This window comes from Achroia grisella, unplaced genomic scaffold, assembly GCF_030625045.1.
Source record: "Achroia grisella isolate CSIRO2021 unplaced genomic scaffold, CSIRO_AGI_Agris_v1 utg853, whole genome shotgun sequence".
Classification (NCBI taxonomy): domain Eukaryota; kingdom Metazoa; phylum Arthropoda; class Insecta; order Lepidoptera; family Pyralidae; genus Achroia; species Achroia grisella.
The window spans coordinates 3,059,398-3,081,451 of record NW_026713043.1 but is presented as its reverse complement, the minus strand read 5'-3'; the positions used below and the strand labels follow the sequence as shown (position 1 = coordinate 3,081,451).

General features: G+C 33.3%; 3 protein-coding genes across 3 annotated transcripts; 2 read left to right on the top strand and 1 right to left on the bottom strand.

The window, feature by feature from the left end:
- Positions 1-519: 519 nt before the first annotated feature.
- On the bottom strand, positions 520-8,834 carry LOC131852481 (tat-binding homolog 7-like; the record flags this gene model as incomplete). The annotated part of the gene is made up of 13 exons (XM_059203146.1): positions 8,682-8,834; positions 7,106-7,184; positions 6,847-6,928; positions 6,173-6,291; positions 5,429-5,601; positions 4,962-5,054; positions 4,424-4,584; positions 3,984-4,060; positions 3,397-3,525; positions 2,564-2,644; positions 1,922-2,015; positions 1,355-1,448; positions 520-773 (listed from the first exon to the last, which is right to left on the bottom strand). Coding segments are annotated over exons 1-13 (1,529 nt in total), but the record flags the coding sequence as incomplete, so codon positions are not given.
- A 580-nt stretch (positions 8,835-9,414) lies between these two features.
- LOC131852519 (BLOC-1-related complex subunit 6-like) lies at positions 9,415-11,278 on the top strand. Its single transcript, XM_059203191.1, has 3 exons — positions 9,415-9,433; positions 9,986-10,097; positions 10,514-11,278. The coding sequence occupies exon 3, from the start codon at positions 10,517-10,519 to the stop codon at positions 11,276-11,278; it is 762 nt and encodes a 253-aa protein (XP_059059174.1). The 5' UTR covers positions 9,415-9,433; positions 9,986-10,097; positions 10,514-10,516.
- A 3,233-nt stretch (positions 11,279-14,511) lies between these two features.
- LOC131852480 (uncharacterized) lies at positions 14,512-18,269 on the top strand. Its single transcript, XM_059203145.1, has 2 exons — positions 14,512-16,933; positions 17,323-18,269. The coding sequence occupies exons 1-2, from the start codon at positions 14,512-14,514 to the stop codon at positions 18,267-18,269; spliced, it is 3,369 nt and encodes a 1,122-aa protein (XP_059059128.1).
- Positions 18,270-22,054: the final 3,785 nt, after the last annotated feature.

Genomic DNA, 22,054 nt, shown 5'->3' with positions numbered 1-22,054 from the left:
ATATACATATGTAAATAAACTCAATAATGATTAATTACTATTATCTTGTTCTTTCCCAACTTCATTATCTCAATTTGTGTTATCTTTATACGTAGTGATAGTGAGTTGAATTTAAAGCTATTAATTATTAATCTGTTATTGTTTGTGAAAGTCTGTCACTTTACATTTTATATAAATTGTGTCTACTGGTATAATATGTATATAGTATATATAGAACCAGTTCTGGTTTTCCTATAATAAATAGATAACTCTTATTTTTACTAACTGATGTCGTTGAAAAACTAGACACTTGAAATTTTAAATATAGGTTTCATTAACGATGCAGGCAAACACTAAGAATGGATTTCACAAAATTATTATAAAAACAGCGGACATGCAAATAACGACAGAGATATGGAATGGATTTTTGTTTTCTTCAATAGACAAACATCTCCCAAGATGTAATTAAACTAGTGTTCAATTAAGAAAAATTAAATACAATTAAAATATTCCCTGTTGAAACAACAGTTTGAGAAGTGCCTTTCACTCTCACCGACCCACTTCTTCAAACAGTCTGCTCCTTTCCTCATGAAGAATGCCACTTTCCGTCCACCGACCAGACTACATTCGTTGGCTAAAGCTCTCGCCAACAGTGTCTTGCCAGTGCCTGGTGGGCCGTGGAATAACACTCCTTTTGCCGGCCTCGTGTTAAACTTTTGAAATAAGTTCGGATACATGAGAGGAAAGAGCACCATCTCTCGGAGGCACTTTATATGTTCTTCCAGACCTCCCACCTGTTGATAAATTAGTTACTTTTAATCAAAACGCATTGCGAAACATTCCGAGTTCACCATGAAATCCTCTGTGTGATGATGGAGATAGAACTGATATAAAGTCTATTAAAAAAAGAGAGCAAGCTTTTTCAAAAGAGACAAACAAGGGAACAAAATACGAAACATCAGTACAGGAGAAAGCTGGTGATAAAACTTAATACATCACATGACCAAAATTTCAATGTGAATATACACATCTTTGTAAAGAATAAGAACATTTTGGTTATAGTTTTTATTTAATTGAATAAGATTTCTTTGTCTCAAAAGGCTGTATGAAATAATGACATATTGCAAAATCTAATAAAATAATATTTTACCAAATTTTTTATGACATACGAATTAGTACTATTTTAACACAAAAATAACCATTTTCTATAAAAAATTATCATTAAATACAATTTGCATTGCTCAAAAAGTCTACTCTTTTTAATTGATAAGTAAAAAATGATAACTCAGTGACTTGAAAATTGAAATTCCAATTTGGATTTAATAAATTAGGTACCTAAATACTAAAACAATAGTAATAAACAACAAAAACTCACCGATGAGAATCTCACACTGCCATCAACTTCAACAGGCTGTATATCTCTTAATGCTCTATCTGTTTTCTTGTCATCCATGGCTTTTGTCTTTTGCCTTAGAAAAAAGTTTAAATACATTTCTAAACAATACAAGTAGGTAGTTTCTCGAAGCATGCGTTCTAATACAGATGCATTGCAGTATTTTTGTAATAAAATAATGCATGGAGTTATTTAATTATAAAAACACACCACTGTTACACCACACCGCAAGCATCTAGATTCTACCTTAATACAATCGTATGTGGAATAATTTGAGCAAAGAGTCTTACTTGCGATGAACACGGGTTCGATTCCTCGCACGACACAAACATTTGTAATCATTTTCTAATTTACGATATTAAAAACAATATATTTAAGTATTTCTATCAGCTATTAAGTACCCATAACACAAGCTCTGCTTAACTTAGCACAAGGTGTTATTGTGTGAATTATCTTAGGTTTTTATTATTCTCTTCTATATATTTCCTAAAAACAACATATCCTATTGAAAGTAAATAGATAAATAAAAATATGGTGTTTGGTAGTTACCTGCCCTTAGTCTTATTTTTCATAGAAACATTTAGATCTTCTTCTGTATCGGAGCTCGTTGTACTACTACTGCTTGTACTGGACGGCGATTGTGCTGAGAATAATAATATATAACTTACATTCAACTAACTCATGGCGACAGTTAATAATGGCTGTTTCTTATATAATGTAAAATAGAGTTTAATGTAGTTATACCATGATTTCATAATTATGGTGGTTTTTTATATAATGTAATAAAGTCTAATATAATTGTACCTTGATTTTAATATTCTGTTTATACAGAATATTATTATTAACTGAACCTAGCTGAACTCTTAAAAATATTTCAATACAACAAAATTGTCATGACCGTATATAAAAAAACACACACTCATAATCTACTACATACTATTAGAACATAAATTAACACAAGTAATAATACAGTTTCTTTGCACAATTTTATCCAAGCAAATTTGTATCTAAATACTTATAGATATGTTGCTGTAGTCATGCATTTTTTTTATATATATAGCATATTACAGGTCCATATATTACAAGTGAAATAGTCAGAACTATGAGAATTAACACTTAGATTAAACATGAACTTACGTTATAATTAAAGTTATGAAGTTAATACATACAATACAAATGATTAATACTCACATCTGATTGTCTTCCTGCGTAAAATTTTTGGTTTCCTCTCTCTCAACGAATATGGTTTCTTTCTTATTGTAAATGTTTTTGCTGTAATAATGGACAATTGTTATAATTTCACACAAGATTTCTATTATCCTAGTACCTAGTATATTTAAATGCTTATTACAAAGCGTAAGGGATTAAAATTTTTCTCATGTCTAAAAATACTTTTATTACTGCTAGAATTTAAGGAACTCATTAAAAAATCCATTAATTTCGTTTTCCAGATTACATGTTTGACTATATCAAAAACAACATGTCAAATAGTCACGTCAATAAGTTAAAGACAAGAATAATAGTGTATTCATCCTCCATGTCAAACATCTGTGTAGTAGAGGATGCATTCAACTCATGGTTTCTTTTTATATGCAAACAATGAATAAAACTATTAGAATTGTTTTAGATCAGGATTTTAAAATAGAAAATATACTTTAATCTTCTAAAAAGTATATTTCATTAATGCACTGAAATTAGGAAACACCAATGAAAAGCCTATCCGATATTGACTATTCAGAATATGCATTACTAATATATTACTATATTCATACACATAGTATGTGAACAAGAATACACTGAATTCATCCCCTCACGCTGGAACCTAAGTGGTCTCCGACAGTGTGGTTTCAGAGGAAGTTCATCCCGCATACACTTAGATTTTGGAGTAAAATACTTGTCGAGGTTTTCTCGCGAGGCCGCCAACGCGCACGACTCCCTTGATGTTTCCAGCGTCTAAACGATGGCCGTCGCATCATAATATTTGTATGGTATGTTATACAAAACAGAATGATTGATTGATTTACCTCTGCTACGGGTCTGTCCCTGGGCGATTTGTACGAAAGCAGGTTTAGGTTTGCGTGTACGGTTAGAGCGGCGCGGCTGGCCACCCATCGTCAGCTCGCTCCCACTTTCCGACGACGATGTATCGGATGCTAGTCAAATATATTTATATATATATATATTATATTATTACCTCTAATAAACCTTTTTGCGACAATATGTATTCCTTACATTAAAGACAAAACACAATATATTAAAAAAATGAGGTTATTCTATATGTACATATATATATATGAAAATTCTCATGTAGTGTTAGTTGCCATACTTCTCTGAAAGGCTTAACCAATTTTGATGAAATTTGAAATGTATAAGTACGTGATAAAAATGGTCCACCCAAAAAATGTTTTTATTTTTTGGATATTTTTTTTTATGTTGGTCAAAAAATACTCCCAAAATTTTACCCTTCTAACACCAACCCGTATTATTTAATAGCCATGTAAAGGCAAGTCAATGTTTCCCAGGTCAGCAAGTAAAACTATAATCAATTCAAGGAAATGGAAAGGAAACATTTTGAAGTCAAAACAAGTAAATAATATGTATTTCAAAATACCTGTCTCCTGACTATCTTCTTTCTTTGTTTGACCCCTCCCTCTGCTACTTCTGGTTGATCTTGCAGGAGCTTGATTACTACGAAATGAGATAATTAGAATAAAATTTATTAATACAGTTTCAACCCAATCAGGATTTGTTTTACACAATACTATACATCATCAATAAGTGTACTAACTTTAAAAATTATTTACTGTATACAGTTAAAATTTTCATATAATACAATGTATATATTTTTTTAATCAACAATTATGCCATTTTAAATTGCATATTTTGAGAGAATAATTTGAGGAGCCAGTGAATTTATATGAAAAATTATTTCAATGTCTGCATCTTACATTAATGCAAATGAACATAGACTATACCTATATTATATTTATTTTTGCCTGATAAGTTGGGATAAACCACTAGACATGCATATATGCAAAATAATCTAACTACCTTTCAGTGTCTGGTGCCTGAATATTTTGTTCACTTTCAGCTTTTACATCTTCAATGGACTGGACTTCCATCTTCTCTTCTTCTTTTTTAGTTTCTGTTGAAGGTTTTTTTTCAATGACAGTTTGATTTGGTTCCTCTTCAGAATCCGATTCAGTTGCTTCCTAAAATATAAAAAAATATTTTTTAAATTAGTTTCAAGTCTATGGGCAAGCATATGACTTTTCTTAGTTAATATCGGACATCTGAGCATCGCTATAATGGGTACAAATACATTAAAACAAACTACGTGCTATATTTTATTAGGAAAAATATTGAATGGTGTATACATAACAATTTCACATAACAATATATTCTTATACCATATTTTTTTTATTCTCTGTTTAATCCACTGAACTTTTTATTATATTCTATTTTTCCTTTTATGTTCTGGAAATAATTTGGTATTACAATTGAGAGTTACATGTCAGTATGGTCATTATTATTATTATTATTTTCTTTGTGGACTTCTCTAAAATAAATATAATAATAATTAACTTACATTGGACTTCTTATTGAGAAACCGTGCGGATGTTCGTCTTTGTCTTGAGAGCTGTGTATCTTCATCTGTATTAGTGGGGACATGGTTGTTGGTCTGTAAACATAATATTTTTATCTTCAGGAAATGACAAATAAGGCAATAAGGATACACGTATTTGTGGGCTTCTGTGGTCTGGCAGTTTAGCACACCGTTTTATATCAGATGTATCATTTATGTCAGATTTGTGTGAATCTGTGTGTTTTTTATGTATATTATGTAGGTATGCTCAGTAAGCTGTGTTTCAGGTTTAGGGTGCAAATTAGGGAAGCAAATAGTTTATCGAAAGCATGATGTCTTAGTCCTCTGGAATGGCGACGCATGAATAACGTCACCATTTTTTAACCTCGTCTGATTGCCATCAGTTGGGCCGTCGGCTTCTTTGCGATTGCAATTACATAAAGAAATCAATTACCAACAATTTAATTTACCATTTTTTTTGGAGTTCTTCTAGTTTCATCGCCAGAGTATGACTCATCTGAAGAACTAGTCCCGTGGAAGCCATACAAATCTGGATAGCCTTTGACTTTCAATTCATTAGTTATCCAACTCTCATTGAAATTGTGATGTAGGAGCTTACGCTTGCGGCAGCTTCTTCTTACGTCTGAAATAGTAAATTACATTGATGCAAGATTCTCCGTAACTGACGTTAAAGTGGCAATATAAGCCAATAAAAAAATCGAAAGTGCGCTTTTCATTCTGTCTGTTTGTAACCTTTTTACGACTAAGCGGCTGAACGAAGTGAATGAAATTTATTATGAAGAAAGATTGTATCTAAATAAAGACACAGTCGCAGGTAACAATGAAGATTATAAATAAGATCTGTCCGTTACCATTTCACGGTTAAACTAAACAGAATTTAATAAACTTTGATATGTGGATAGATTCGATTTCGATATTGTGCGTTTTTATCTCAAAAGCAAATGAAATTGAAAGTAAAGGATAGTGATATATGAATTATAATACATATATTATACAATATTCTAAACTAAAACATTTCAACTCGTCCGGTATATGTGGTTATAAAACAACATTTTTCACATAGAAAACCCATTGTCTAAATTTAAATACATTTGTTACATAGAACAAATTAATTAGAGATTAGACACATTTGACTGTCAGATAGTCAATTAACGTAGAGTCTACACTTAATCAAAGAACTAACGTATACTTACTCTCTTGTATAGGTTTATCTTCACTGTCTTCCACGTAATTCTTCCTTGGACCACGACTGCGACGGACACTATTGGTGGGCTCATTATCTTCAGCAAAGAACACTCTCACTTGCCTAGATCTAAAAATTTCGTAATAACAGATTTATGTTAAATACAAGAAATATTTTTAAATTTAATATAAAACAAATACAACACAGACAAAATAGAGCAGTTGACTGCAGAAAAGTTATCATTTATCAAAGTATTTCACATGAATAGAACCTACATATGTAATTTCACAGAATAACAGTCTCATTGATTTAGCGTTTTATCACAGCGCTATACTTCCGATGGTCGCGAGTTCGATTCCTCGCATGGTGCAAACATTTGTAGTCATGATTATGATTGTTTATATCGGTATGTGTGCTTCCTATATATATTACATATGTAGTCACAATAATTTTTTTTTTGTATAAATCAGTACACATAACACAAGCTCTGCTTACCGTGGGACTAGATAGCGTTGTGTTAATTATCTAGGGTTATTATTACTTATTTTATTATATAAATAAACTGAAATTATTCTGACTCAATCTTGAAACAAATTTTGGTTTATAATTATTTCAATGTTATTGTAGATTGAGTTTATATTTTATAGAAAAATGAAACAAAACTGTACATATAACTATATCTACCTTCGGGAATATTTTTCGGGTTCCGTATCACTTTCATTAAACACAATACGAGGCATCTTGATGGTGCAGCGTCTGCGACTATCTATATTTATAAAATATGTCAAAGTTAAAATATATAAAAACACATGTTTAAAATAAATATAAGATAATTTTCCAGAAATAAACAAAATAGTATCAGTAAATGCAGTTGATTTATTAAAATCATACAGTTGAAAGACCAAAGGTTGTAAATTCTGATAGTGTTTCAATTCAAACTTACATTTAGTAGGCCAGTGTTGGATTGTTCTAGTAACTTTATACTGACTACTCCTCAACTCTCGTTGAGACCAATTGCTTGCCTACAATTAAAGAACAAAAAAATATGCATTAAATTTAAATAAAAAAAACATAACATACTATTGTATTGCTAAGATTATTTCTACTAAACATAAACAAAATATATTTTTAATTTCTAGCAAATTTCAATTTGATTAATAGGCATGCATAACACCTACAAAAAATATAATACCCATACATAAAACAGAAGGTACTTCTACATTAAATAATTTTTGAAAGATATATGTAATAAAAAAAGTAAAGTACTTTTAGAATAAGGTTGTAAATTTACACAATTCATCAAGACTAGAAAAAAAAACAATGTTTTACTGAACTATTATATTGTTAACACTATTCCACTATATATTAACAACTTTTAAACATATTTCTTGCATATGTTATATATATCAATTGTCCACTATATTATTTTGTCTTTTTAAATTTTGATGTGTCTTTGTGTCTGTCTATAACAGCTTCTAAATAAATAGAGCAATTATGATATTGATGGTTCTTAGTTTAAAGTTAGGTGTATGGCTTTCTTTTAGCAAAAATACAATAATATTTGAGTAGGGTAATTGTCACGACAATTATCAATAACAATAATTGTTTTCTATGCCTAAATTCTGATATTCCATATCATAGTTTGTCCTTAGGGTAACCTAACATAAGTATGTTAAGTTACCCCAATGATTATATTCATAGAACTCTTCAATTTATATAAAATCAATGAAAGTAATTTGTTAATGTTATTTGGTTCAAAACTTTACTTTAATTATAATGTACATAGTAATAGGATATTAGTTTCTAATTTTATTTGTTCATGAAACTGTAAATATAAGTCACAAACTGTATGCAAAGTTTTAGCATTTCAACTGCTGAGTTGTATAGCAGTAAAGCTGTACTAGCATGCAGGTAATATGCACAACCATATAGGTACACATCTACTACATGTACACACACATGCAATATGTAAATAGTAGTGACTGCCAGATGAATTAAACATCAACAGATGTAGTGTAACTTCAACTAAGACAAAGTCTCCCAAATTTTCAGCAGTTAGAGTGTCAAGAACCAGTATAAGATTTGATTTGATTTAATTTAAACAGTGTGCAATGCCAATATTAATCTAGTTTTACTATTGATTACACAGACATACAATGTATTATGAACAAAACATTATTTAGGGTATAGCAAATCAATAAGCTATAACATGTTCTTGGGTGCCTAGGGATACTGGCATGCATTCGCATCTTGTTAAAGTGTGATACTCAACATTGTCATAAACTATTTGTGAAGGGTTGTGTAGTAATATGCAACTATATTGGAATATTACATCATAACAAAACTGGTTGTGAAAAACCATGGATATTAAGTTTATAACAAAAGCGCATGCAACTATGTGCAGAAAGTACCATCTAGGAAATGGGGACAGGATGTTGACTCACATAAGAGTATTTCTAAACAAAGCAAGGATGCAAGACCTGTCTAATAGATACTTAATATCTGTAACGTAATTTCACCTTCTCATCAGAAATACTGCCAACGTCGTTTACAGCGTAATTCCCATCGTCAACCTCCCCATTCTCTCCGTTACTTCGACGGGTTTTCACCATTGTAATACTTGACTTGGTATGTTACATATAATACGATAAACCCGTTATGTAACAAAATAATGACGCTACTACCTATTGGAACTTAAAATACAGCAATAAATATGTATTCAACACTTGTAAAATAAACTAACACAACATTATTATACGAATATATCCGCACATGTCGATATGAAACGCCATGTTAAACGGAAGGACAATGCCTGTATGCTCTCAGGACTTTTTAAATATTTAACTCACCGATGAAACTAATGCATTTCTATATCACACTTATTTATAAAAATAGACGTTAAACTTAAAGAAAATAAGCTATAAGAGAATAAAAGAGACCGAATTCAAATGGAATTCACTTGGGTAAAGAATAATGATGTTTTTATTGACAAGTTGACAACTGTCAAAGAATAACTTCCATTTGACAATTTGACTTATTTATCCATGTCTAGTGTATCTTCCAGTTACGTAATATAGATAATAGGTAATGAACTATAACACTTTGTATTGATAGAGAGCGCCTTTGAAGTATAATTAGTAGATGGTATCCGCCTCTATATATCAATTGTGATACATACATTGTTCGTGTGGTAAAACTTACCACACCCGTTATACATTTTTCACAATTCGTTGTTGTTTATTCGAAAATCTAGAAAGGGTAGAATATAACGGTTAGTAATTTGTAACCAGAATGCACTGAAAACTATATTCGTGTAAATGTACCTATCACTTTAAATCTGAAAATTACAAAGGAGTGATTTCAGTGGAGTGGGATTTCATTCAGATAATAAAACAGATACTTAATAAGACAGTAAAGGCAACAACAATGGTGCTTTCAGTTATTTTTATTGAATACTATTTTAATATTCACTAATAATAAATATTAAAATCCAGGTATATAATTTCACTAAAAACCATTTCCTCATTGTTTTATTTTAATTTGCTTTTTTTTTTTTTTGCTGATATTATAATATGGTGGCGGCACCTACCGTATTCGTACATTTTTCATTGACAGTGACAGCACAGAGGATAAATGAAACCAATACTGTATTTAAATATTTAATTGTTTGTTACATTTATTTAGGTTCCATTTCTATTTATTATCAATTTAAAAACAAAATTAATTTAAATTCATTAGAAACACATTGTTTTATGACTATAATATAAAAATAATTTCATGATCATAATTGAATTTAATAAAATGTAATTATTAAATGTTACAGTACAATTATAAAATATGTTACTAAATGTTCGAACTAAGAATATAAGGAAGGTAATCCAGTTTTGCTGGTAGACAAGAATCTAAGTGCCAAATAGTACAACCTAATTGTTCATGTAAGTATTGATTATTTATCATTATAAAGAATAAACAAATATTATATGTAGCTAGTCTTACCAGCAATATAAGCCCAAAAATTCTAAAACGTTGATAATACACTGCTTGACTTTAATGTCTGGTTACAGACGAATTTAAGTCAGCAACTAGTTAATGTATTAGAAGAAACTGTACTGTAAAAGTGATAGGTATAAACCTTTTATTTGAATAGTTTTCAGCAATAATTTATCACTATAAATATAATTTAGTTAATTAAAACTACTTTATTGTATTTAGAATTAATCATGTACTGATTTATGTCCAATTACTAATTGAAATAGTAGTTCAGAGAGATATTAAAAGTTGTTGTTCATACATTGTTATTATACTTGTCTGTTAGTAAAGATTAATATCTAGTGATATTTATGTCACACAGAAAATGGCGAACATTTCAAGTGTATCTCAAGATTCAACTGCATCACCAATATCAGAGGAGAAGGAGCTTACACAGACTGTTTCTAATAAGCAAGTTGACGTTGATTTGGATGATGAAATATCGGCCCGTATGACTGCATCTTATAGTGAAATATCTTTCCATTCTGATCATGGTCAAATATATGAAGAACAGCCAAAAGCTCCTGGGCCCTCCAGGCCCTATAACTTGCCATCAGAGAATCGGAAACAAGAAAAGTTTCCATTGGATATTGATGGCCATGTTAGATATGAAGGGGACATGACACACTATGTTGCTGATGATCTTGAATTTAAAATTAAGTTATCTAGCCCCATTACAAAAAGAGGTGAAACCCCAGTATTTGGAAGTTCCAGTGCATCTCGATCTAGTACCCCATCGGGTAAGCTCTACAGACAGATATTAGCACCGCAGATTGGTCAAATTGATATAACTGTATTGAATGATCTAGAGTATGAAGCACAAAAAATTGCTCAATCTGTTGATAATTTAATTGAAAACTTATCAAGTATTTTACATTCAAATTCTTCATTGACAGCAGAAAACATGGAAGTTTATAAAGAAGCTGTTGGAAAAACTTGTGATGCAATGGATAACAATATAAAGAGTATGTATACAATATTAGCTAAGGGTGAAGAGGTCTCACAGGCAATGATACCAGTTCAAGCACAAGCTGCTAGAATAGCAGAAATAAAGCGACTTCTACAGTTATTTGAAAATAACTTTTAGAACTTGCTGCTGCTTTATTACTTACTATGTAACTGTACCCTAGACTATACCACTTGGAATATTATACTGTATATGAAACAAATTTTCAAATATAATAAGACAAGTATTTTCAGGGATTATTACATCTAAGCTTATACTTCCCATAATTATAATTGTAAACTGTAAAATAAGGAAATCTGTAAATATATAAGGTGTTAATTTTTATAAATAAGTAACTTATTAATAATGTTATAAACTATTATAAAATTCAATATTATTTTTATTAAGTAATGTAAAACATACGTAAGTTTGTAATTATTTAATAATATATTACCTCGCATCAAAACAAATGCTATAAATTTTGTCTGGCTGCGGCCGCAAAACTTACCACCACAGAATACTAATTTCCTAGTGGAGTCACTACCGATATTGGTGATTGTTCACTACACACCAAAGAGCACATATAGTAAATATAGCACCACAATCTTACTTTCGATACCTTTCGTCTATGGCTGGCAGTGACAGCCAAGTGAGAAATTGTCATTTGAGTGACAACAGTCAATATTATCCAGAGCCCGTCTCTGACTTATCTGTGCTGCGTGAGATACTGACTATTGGACACTCTGACAATTGACATTCAAAGGAGTGGTTGTGAAATTGTAAAATATGTTCCGGAGTAGAAAACGTAAATTGAATTAATAACATGAATGTTATCATTAATATAAATATATGCATATTGTTTTTGGTCTCATGACCATTTAATATTTAACTCTCAAAGCCATCAAACGCACGACAAATGGGTGACGTTGTAAGCTTATTTTCTGTGATAATAATGAAATTTAAATCTAAGTTCAATGAGAGTAAAATTTATTTCCACTGTGATCTTCCTTGGAAAAAACTGAATGCGGTGAAGTGGATGAACGAGAGAGCCTCATCCAACAGGGCTTATGTACCAACTGCGGTCAGTAATAATATTTATTATATTTACAATCTATATTCTAAACTTAACACAAATAAATAAATTCACAATATCATTAACATTATTTTATGGGTAGTTGTTAGATATTAAAAAGTAAAATGTAATTCATAATTTTCATTGTTTTTATACTAAATCTAAATACACTGAATGTGAAATTAATTAAAAATATATATAGATTAATTAGTGACTGCATAGACATATTTTGCATTTATAATGATGTAAACTTAGTGTGCAAGTTTGAAATTAAGAATAATATTGTTAAATATCTTAAATTATTTATATAATAAATATTGTTTATTCTACACTGGTTCTTAAGGTCAATCCAAGTTAACTTGATTTATTAGTGAATTTTAGTTATTTTCCATTATTTGTAGGCATAAGTGTTTATTGGAATCAGAGTTTATGTTCTAACACTATAGTTGTTGAGCAATATAATATAAATGATGCTGGGGAGAATTGTTAGTAATATGGAATAATAACACCATTGCTAGCAATGTACTATGTAAGGTTGACTTCCACACAGTTTCCTCTGGAAACCATTGTGATAAATTCCTGGTGAATTTGCTGTGAGCTGACTTGACCTCATGCTCATCCTATCATCCTCCACTGGTATCCCACCAGCAAATAGCATTACTGCAGTTAGCACCATTCCATTATTGTCCATTTAAAAAATGGTGCTCACACTTTCTATATAGAGTCAAAATTGTACTACCTTATAAGCAACAAGCAGTGTCTAAATACTAGCCTACTACTACTAATTAAGGTACACACAGATGTAGCTTTATAGAGCCACAAATGTTTTCAGCAGTTAAACTGTTAATGGTTTTGATATTGTTGTCTTGGTGATATCTTATTCAATTTCACAATGTGGTTTAAGTATTATCATGTACTTCTAGATCACTACTCATACCAATATTATATTATGTTTTTTTCTGCTAAGGGGTTGCCACATTAAATAGTATAGTCTCTGGTATGTCTATATCTGTATGTATGTATATTTATTGCCGAGAGAAATGTCAGTAATCTGAAATGTTAATAATTAATATCCACAATGTTGGCATTTTGATAATAAATGAACTGTGGTCAGATAAAGTATTAATAATCTTTTTTCTTTTCGTCTTTCATATTTTAAGAGCAATGCTCATATCAGTATCAGACTTATTCTGGCATATTCAGAAGAATATGGCAAATAAATAGTCTAAAGTCACAAGTAACAGCTATACCAATAAATTTTATATGAACCTAGCTACATATGACAATAATGAGATGAGGATAATTTCCTTTTTGTTAAACACGAATTATAATTAAAAACACCTATCTAAGAAATGCATTGTAAAGATTCTTAGGAAAATAGAAAAGGTCGTAAAAATTACGTATGTTTAGGACCACCAGTACTTACATTTTGACATTCCTAAAAATCTTGAAAATATGTACCTATTAATGTAATATACCTATTAAAATTATTAACAACATTTACGCCAATGTAATTGGATACATATTATTATTTGTGAATAATATAAATAAATGGATAAATAAAGTTATAAAAGCATTGGTTTAGAAAGTAGTTAAACGGTATCAGTCATGCATAGAGTCGCATGCGCAGGATGTTGATAGTTACTACATGTGCCTATAGATACCTACTTGTAGCTAATTGCCTTATGATTATATACAGGTTTATGATAATAATAGACTCAAAGAATGTATCTACGATAAATACAATCAATATATCATTGACGGCCTCGGTAATCTAGCGTTTCAGTGATCGTGGATTCGATTCCGCGCACAATACAGATCCGCTTATTTAGTCTTATATTACTTATTTGTTTCTCAGACATACCCGCGTAGCCATATAGGATTGCCTTGTTATTTCTTTATATTATACCGCAACCAAGCACCTATATGTGTAATAGTTTATTATTTATAAACATATTTATTATATACCGCTATAGAATACCATATGATATCCCGCATTCCTCTGTATTATCTCTTTAGATAATAAATATATATCACCGCATTTATAGTATAGTCTTAAAATTGTATCCTATAACTATATTATACATAATATACTTGTACATCCCGCACACCTATAATATACAAATATAAATGTCTATATCCCGCATTCCATTATATTTTATATAGTAATCTACGCAACACTTAACCGTGTTCTCGCTACATACCTACATATAATTTTTATTTTCGTTACTGTCCGCTTACGCTGTCTATTGACAGGTCACTGTATAATTACCTATAGTTATATTGCGTTAAATCATTAGATATGTCACGTAAAGATAAAGATGCGCCTACCTTTTCACCTAGTCGTCAACTTATTATGTTAGAAGCTAAACGTAATGCTTTATTTCAACGAATACAAAGTATTTACGATAAGTCGAAGTCGGCTACGGAATCGGAAGAAAAAAGACGTATGTTTCTTAGTTCATGTATAACCATCGATGACGTTCGTAATAAGTTTCAAGATGTACTTGATGAATATAATAGTAGGATGCTTGATGAGAATCCTTCTGCCGTACCTAATTTTCATGTATATGACTCATTTGAAGATTTGTTTTGTTCAATTAAACAGACATTTTCTGATCTTTCTTCTGCGCCCACGGGTGGGAATTCGTGTGGGATAGATGCACCTGTATCTAGGCCCAGGCTCCCCCCCCTGGAATTAGTCTCCTTCAGCGGCAATTATCAAGATTGGAATTTATTTTACGCTAGTTACAAATCTACTGTCCATGACAACTCCTCACTTACAAACTCAGAAAAACTGTATTATTTACTGGGTAAGTTATCACCCAAAGTACAATCGGTATTTGCAGGTATTACACCCTGCGCCGAAAACTATGAAATTATATTTAAGTCTCTGCTTGATAAGTATCAAGATATTCACGTTCTCGGTTCTAATTACTTAGACCAGATTTTAAATCTTAAATTAGGCAAAATGCCTTCCGCCGCAAGTTTTCAATTATTTATAGATAAGTATGTCACCGCCGCTATGTCATTAAAGGGCTTAGGTATAAAACAATTATCTGATTTCATTTTATTATATATTGCAAAACGTAAATTCGATTCAGAAACATTACGCGCGTTCGAATTACACTCTTCTATAACAAAATCACGTGATTTTGACGGATTTATTAATTTTATAAAAACGCAATGCCGCATATATGAAAATACACAACCCGCGCCCGCCACCAGTACAGAGTCAAATAAATACCGCCCGCCTACTAATAAATACCGCCCGCCTGCTAAGTACCCGGACCCGCAGTCTTATGTTTCAAGTGTAACACCTATAAAATGTTCACTTTGCAATAGTAATATGCATGATCATTTTTATAAATGTAGTGCATTCGAAAAATTGTCACCTCTCGATCGTTATAAACATATTAAAGCTAACAATTCATGCGTAAATTGTTTAAGTACCAAGCATAAGTCCGGTGTTTGTACATCAAAATCTTCGTGTCGTGCATGTCAAAAGCGCCATCATTCTTTGCTACATTTTGTTACGGATCGGGGCTCGCTGCCCGCGCGCGATGCGCCCGCGCCCCGTAGTAGCATGGCCTCACCCCCGCTCCCGTCACACAGTGGCGAGGCCGTGGCCAAGCAGAGTGGCCTGTCACTTTGCGCGCTCAGTAACAAAACTGTGCTACTAGCAACTGCACGCGTTATTGTGTATGACGCATTAGGTAAACAACACTTAGTTCGATGTTTATTGGACAGTGCGTCCCAAAGTAATTTTATTACTGATGAATGTTGTGACCGCTTAGGTTTATTAAATGAATTAAAATATTCATCTACGATGGTAAAGGGTATTGGTGGCTCACAAAAAAACGTTAAGGTTTCAGTAGAATTTAATATATTTTCTCGTTTTAATTTTAATGTTCACTTTAATATTTCCGCGCTTGTTGTTGACCGTATTACGGACAGTTTGCCTTCCGTTCCTGTCAATACCGCCGCATTTTCACACATTAAAAACCTACCGCTGGCAGACGGCGAGTTTGCCATTCCTAGTAATATAGACGTACTTATAGGTAGTTCTATATTCCCGCACTTGCTATTGCCGGGTATTGTGCATAGCAAGCATCGTAATATTCCGCCTGCGATACAAACCGTATTAGGGTTTGTAATCATGGGTTCCGTACCCACTTTTAATTCCGCATCGCCTAATTCCGCATTATTAAATACCGCATATACAACGTCATGTTGTTCCGTGATTCATGATCGTATGGACACTCTCTTCCAAAGTTTTTGGGAATTGGAGGAGATAACCGCGCCGCCCGCTCAGAGTGCCGATGATCTCGAGTGTGAACATTATTTTCGCGCCACCACTACTCGTGATGATAGTGGTAGATATATCGTATCCCTGCCGTTTCGAGAGGACGTGTTCTCCTTAGGTGACTCTTTCGCTGCCGCACATAGACGTTACTTATGTCTAGAACGTAAGTTGGAAGCGTCACCTCATTTTCGTTTTTCTTATAACGAAGTAATTCGCGCATATATTGATAAGGGCTATTTAAGTCCAGTTAAATCGCATCAAGACAATTCACTTATACCCTCGTACTACATTCCACATCACGGAGTGCTACGAGAGGATAAGGTCACCACTAAATTGCGCGTGGTTTTAGATGCCAGTTGTAAAACGACATCTGGTCGTTCGTTAAATGATATATTGCATAGTGGTACCAACCTACAGGGTGATTTATTTAGTATTTTAATTAACTTTCGTCTTTTTAAAGTTTGTATTTCCGCCGACTGTTTTCAAATGTTTCATCAAATAGTTGTACGCGAACCCGATCGTAGGTTTCAGCGAATTTTGTACCGCTTCAGCACCGATGATCCTGTGACTGAATATGAATTTAATCGTGTATGCTTCGGACTGAGGTCGAGTCCATTTCTCGCGCTCCGCGTTGTTCAACAACTAGTTGAAGATGAAGGGGATAAATTCCCTGCTGCTGCCGCTGTTGCTTCGTCTGCACTATATATGGATGATATCGTATCTTCTGTTATGACAGATGAACAGGCTATTACCATTAGCAACGAACTTATTGCATTTTTTAAAATGGCACAGTTTGATCTCGTAAAGTGGACGAGCAGCTCCCGCGACGTGCTTGCTCACATCCCGGATACACACAAACCCTCAGTGACAAATCATTCGATAATTCCACCCCGCACAAGATCTTAGGTCTATTTTGGGATAACTCTAATGATTCTTTTAAGTTCAAGGTAATCACGCCAGACGCTATATGTACTAAGCGCGCTATTCTCTCCGCTGTTGCCCGTTTATGGGACATTTTAGGTTTCGTGGCTCCCGCTATTTTGTACGCCAAGCTCCTTATTAAGGAACTCTGGTTGTTGAAATGTGATTGGGATGCTCAACCCCCGCATCATATCATCGCAGCCTGGAGACAGTTCTGTTTAGAACTGCCCTCGCTTAATAGGCTTCGCATACCGCGACACCTAGGTGTGGTTGAGGATTGTCAATTGAATATTTTAGGATTTGCTGACGCTAGTGAACGTGCTTATGGCGGTGTAGTCTACCTACACATTCAGGTTGATAATAAATATTTTGTTCAATTATTATGCGCCAAGTCAAAGGTCTCGCCTGTAAAAATTGTATCCATCGCGAGATTAGAATTGTGCGCAGCCGTATTACTCGCAAAACTACTTCGTAAGGTTGTTGATACTATCGCACCACGGTATCCTGTGAATAATATATACGCCTTTAGTGATTCAAAGGTGGCTCTTTGTTGGATCCACTCTTCTCCGCACCGCTGGCAAACTTTCGTTGCCAATCGGGTAGTACAAATTATCGATAACGTCCCGGCAGACTGTTTCTATCACGTTGCTGGTTCCGATAATCCTGCAGACTGCCTGTCTCGTGGACTCACACCAGACAAGCTAGTAAACCATCCGCTATGGTACACCGGACCTTCATGGGTATTAAGTAACCGGCCGAGTGGCCACTTGCTGTTAATCACGACTTATCGAATGAAGACATTCCCGAACAACGGACTGTTATACACACATTAATTTCAAATACCTCTGAATCACTACTTTACGCGCTATCTCAACGCTTTTCTGTATATTCTAAATTATTACGGACTATTGTATATATATATAAATTTATTAAACGCCTTCCTCGTAATACCGTTATTACGAGTGAAGACTTAGATTTTGTTGAAATAAGGTTAATCCGCGCCGTGCAAGAAGTATATTTTGCACATGAGTTTAATAATAAAAATAATAAATATTGTTCTTCCGCTTTAAACAAGCTCCGACCATTTATAGACAAGGACGATGTCATCCGCGTCGGTGGTCGCTTGTCAAGTTCCGCTGAGGATTACTGCACTAAGTATCCTCTACTTTTACCGCGCCGCGATCATGTTATCGATATTCTTATCGATTTTTATCATAAGAAGCATCTTCATGCAGGACCAGAGTTACTTATGTCCTTACTCAGGCAGAAGTACTGATCCTGTCCGCTCGCCGCTTAATACGTTATCGCATTCATAAATGTAACGCTTGTTTTAAAATAAAACCGCGCCCTACGTTTCCACTCATGGCCGATCTACCGAGCCACCGCGTCACTCAAGTTGATAAGGCATTTACGCATGTAGGCTGTGACTATGCCGGTCCTTACAGTACACACCTATTCGTGGTCGGGGGTTAAAAGCCGCAAAGCATGGCTATGTATTTTCACTTGTCTGACAACCCGTGCTACTCATATTGAAGTTGCTACTGATTTAAGCACGGTTAGTTTCTTATCCGCACTTAAACGATTCTTATCTCGCCGAGGCCCGATAAACTGTTTATATACGGACAATGGAACATGTTTCGTGGGTGCTCGCAAGTATCTTCGCGATTTATATAAGTTTCTTGATGAATATCGCCCGCATTTAGAATTAGAACTTTCAGAAAATCGCATTAGTATGAAATTTATTCCTCCCGCTGCTCCCCACTTCGGTGGAAGTTGGGAAAGCATCGTAAAAATAGTTAAAAATAATTTATTTAAGGTGATAGGATCACAAATTCTCTCTTATGAGGAACTTATAACAGTGCTTTCTCAGGTTGAGGCACTTATTAATTCGCGTCCACTCACAGCTAGAAGTAGTGACCCCGCTGAGCCGTCTGCTCTTACGCCGGCTCATTTTTTAAATACTGTCCCTCTTTCATCCATTCCTGCGCCAGAAGCCAACACGCACGATTTAAATCAACGCCATTCCCTTCTGGATAGCATTGTACAGTCTTTCTGGCGCCGGTGGCGAATGGAGTATCTGCATCAATTGCAGACACGCGCTAAATGGAATCTTCCATCAGTTCCCATTAAGGAGGGTACTGTTGTAATTTTAGTAATAGATAACGCACCGCCCTTTTCATGGCCATTAGCTGTCGTTGAAAAGGTACATCCTTCCAAAGACGGAACTACGCGAGTGGTCACTGTTAGGACTTCAAAGGGTAGCTACCTTCGCCCGGTAGTTCGTTTGTGCCCATTGCCGCATCAATAGTTATATATTTAATATAAGTAAAATTTAGATTTAGCTTAGTTATATATAACTTTCATCCATATATCGTATTCACATAACATCAGATAACTTCCCGCTTATGATTAATCTTATACGCATTAATATACCGCTCATTTTATTTATATATATCTTCCGCATACTGCTATTCATTTCCCAGTGGTATATATATGTATATTTTTTTTAAAGGCAACCCTTTAAGGCCGGGGGAATGTTTGCGCCACAACTAGTTTAAATGCACATCTCGTGTAATAGACAAGGACAGACATACTCACGATCTAGGGCCGAAAGGAGCCGAGTACGCCCGCGCCATCGATGGAAAGAAAGATGGCGCTTCTTCTTCGTTTCCCGCTCGTGTCTGAGAAACGCCGCTCGCACATAATTACGTTTTATAATAATTGAATCACTACGATTTAATAAACTATTGAATTGTCAAGGTGTATATAGATAGTGTGCAATATTCAAGGTGTATATACACTAATTTCCGCCGCGCGTGTTGTGTGTGTGATCAGTTCATCGATCATCATCGTCGTCGATCATCGATTCCTGCACCAAGACGCCATAGCAGAAAGCCAGGTACGCTCGTAACTCCTTACTTTGCCCGTGATCTGTGACGACAGTCTTATCGAAGGAATATATCTCTCGGGATACATATCCCTAGGGAACCGCTTTAACAGTATTAGAGAAACAAGATATGCAGTGTAAAATTTTTTTTTTTTTCGTTGTAAAACATAAAATTTTATTCTGTTCAAACAACCGTTACTAAGTAACTGACATTTATTTCTTTTTTTTCGGTATATAAGATTATAAACCTCAATAAAAAAGGTAGGTTAGATTAGGTTTTGTATTGTATTATAATTGAATGCATTGCCACAGGTCAAAATGATATACAGACACGTGGTTCATCTTTTGATTATTACAATAGGATTTTAATTCAATGATTTCGTATCAAAAGTAACATGTTGTTGGCAACTAAGACTATTATAAAAACAAGCAAATTATTTTTCTTGGGAAAAGAATCAGCGTAGACACTGAAGACTAGAGGTTTTCTAGTCATATAACCAAGGACCTCTAGTCATACATAACGCTACAGTGGTGAGGTGATAACCAGGGATTTTAGGGAACTCTGTAACCGTAACATAAACTGTCGGATATCCGATATAAAACATATTCTAAACCATAACCGAATCCGAAGTAAAAGTTTCGGAGAATATCGGATAGGAACGGAGCCTAATTGAGATATCTTATGTAACATACATTATCTATTTGTATTTTACTTTTGAAATTCTTTAAAAAATCATATTCGTAATCGAAATTATCCGAAACTAACGGATAATCCGAAATAATTTCATAACCGCATCCGTATCCGATTTGGTATAATAATCATTCCTATATCCGAAATCTTCATATCCATAACATCTCTGTTACAAGTCAGCTCGGTTTAGCAACAGCCTATAATCATCATTAATATCCCTAACAATCTTTAACAAGAACATTAAAATTTATTTTCTCAATACCTATGTAAGATTTTATACTAGCTGTCCCGGCAAACTTTTTGCCGCACATAAGTACAAACATCTCTACTAAAATAGGGGTTGAAACTAGATGGGTGAAAATTTAGGGTTGTATGTATTTTTCAATCCTAAATAATAATAAAATATTATGTCGAAAAATAAAAAAGTATATTTAGGGGTGGATATCCCTTACCACTTAGGGGTATGAAAAATAGATAGTAGCCGATTCTTAGACCTACTGAATATGCATATAAAATTTCATAAAAATCAATCAAGCCGTTTTGGAGGAGTATGGTAACTAACATTGTGACACGAGAGTTTTTTTTTATTGCATTATTTATAGTATATACTTTTTTATATTATACTTTTGAATAGAGTAGAAAACTTAATTATATACAAAGTGAGCAGAGGTGGAGTTATCTCTAAAAGAGATCTCTTCCAGTCAACCTAACAGTGAGGCATAGCTATCAGTGAGTGGGTAACACTAGTGCAAGAATAGAATAGAAAATCATTTATTCAAATAAACTTAATTTAAGCACATTTGAACAGTCATAACAATTTGTTTTTTATCTACCACTCGTTCGGAAAATATATATATACATACACACATAATATAAATACATATACATACATCATACATAATATAAATATAAAATTAAAAAAGTAAATTAGTAATAATACACAGTAACTAAGCAATGTGCAATTAAGAAAGAGACAATTTAGTAGAAAGCAAAGGATAGTAGAAAGACAATTTAACGAGAGAGATAGCTTACAGATTGAT

What these genes read in the sequence shown, in the direction of transcription:
- LOC131852519 (XM_059203191.1), top strand. Translation starts at nt 10,517, where the DNA reads ATGGCGAACATTTCAAGTGTATCTCAAGATTCAACTGCATCACCAATA.
- LOC131852480 (XM_059203145.1), top strand. Translation starts at nt 14,512, where the DNA reads ATGTCACGTAAAGATAAAGATGCGCCTACCTTTTCACCTAGTCGTCAA. An exon ending in TAGTGGTACCAACCTACAGG is followed by an intron (nt 16,934 to 17,322) that starts GTGATTTATTTA and finishes GATCTCGTAAAG; the next exon opens with TGGACGAGCAGCTCCCGCGA.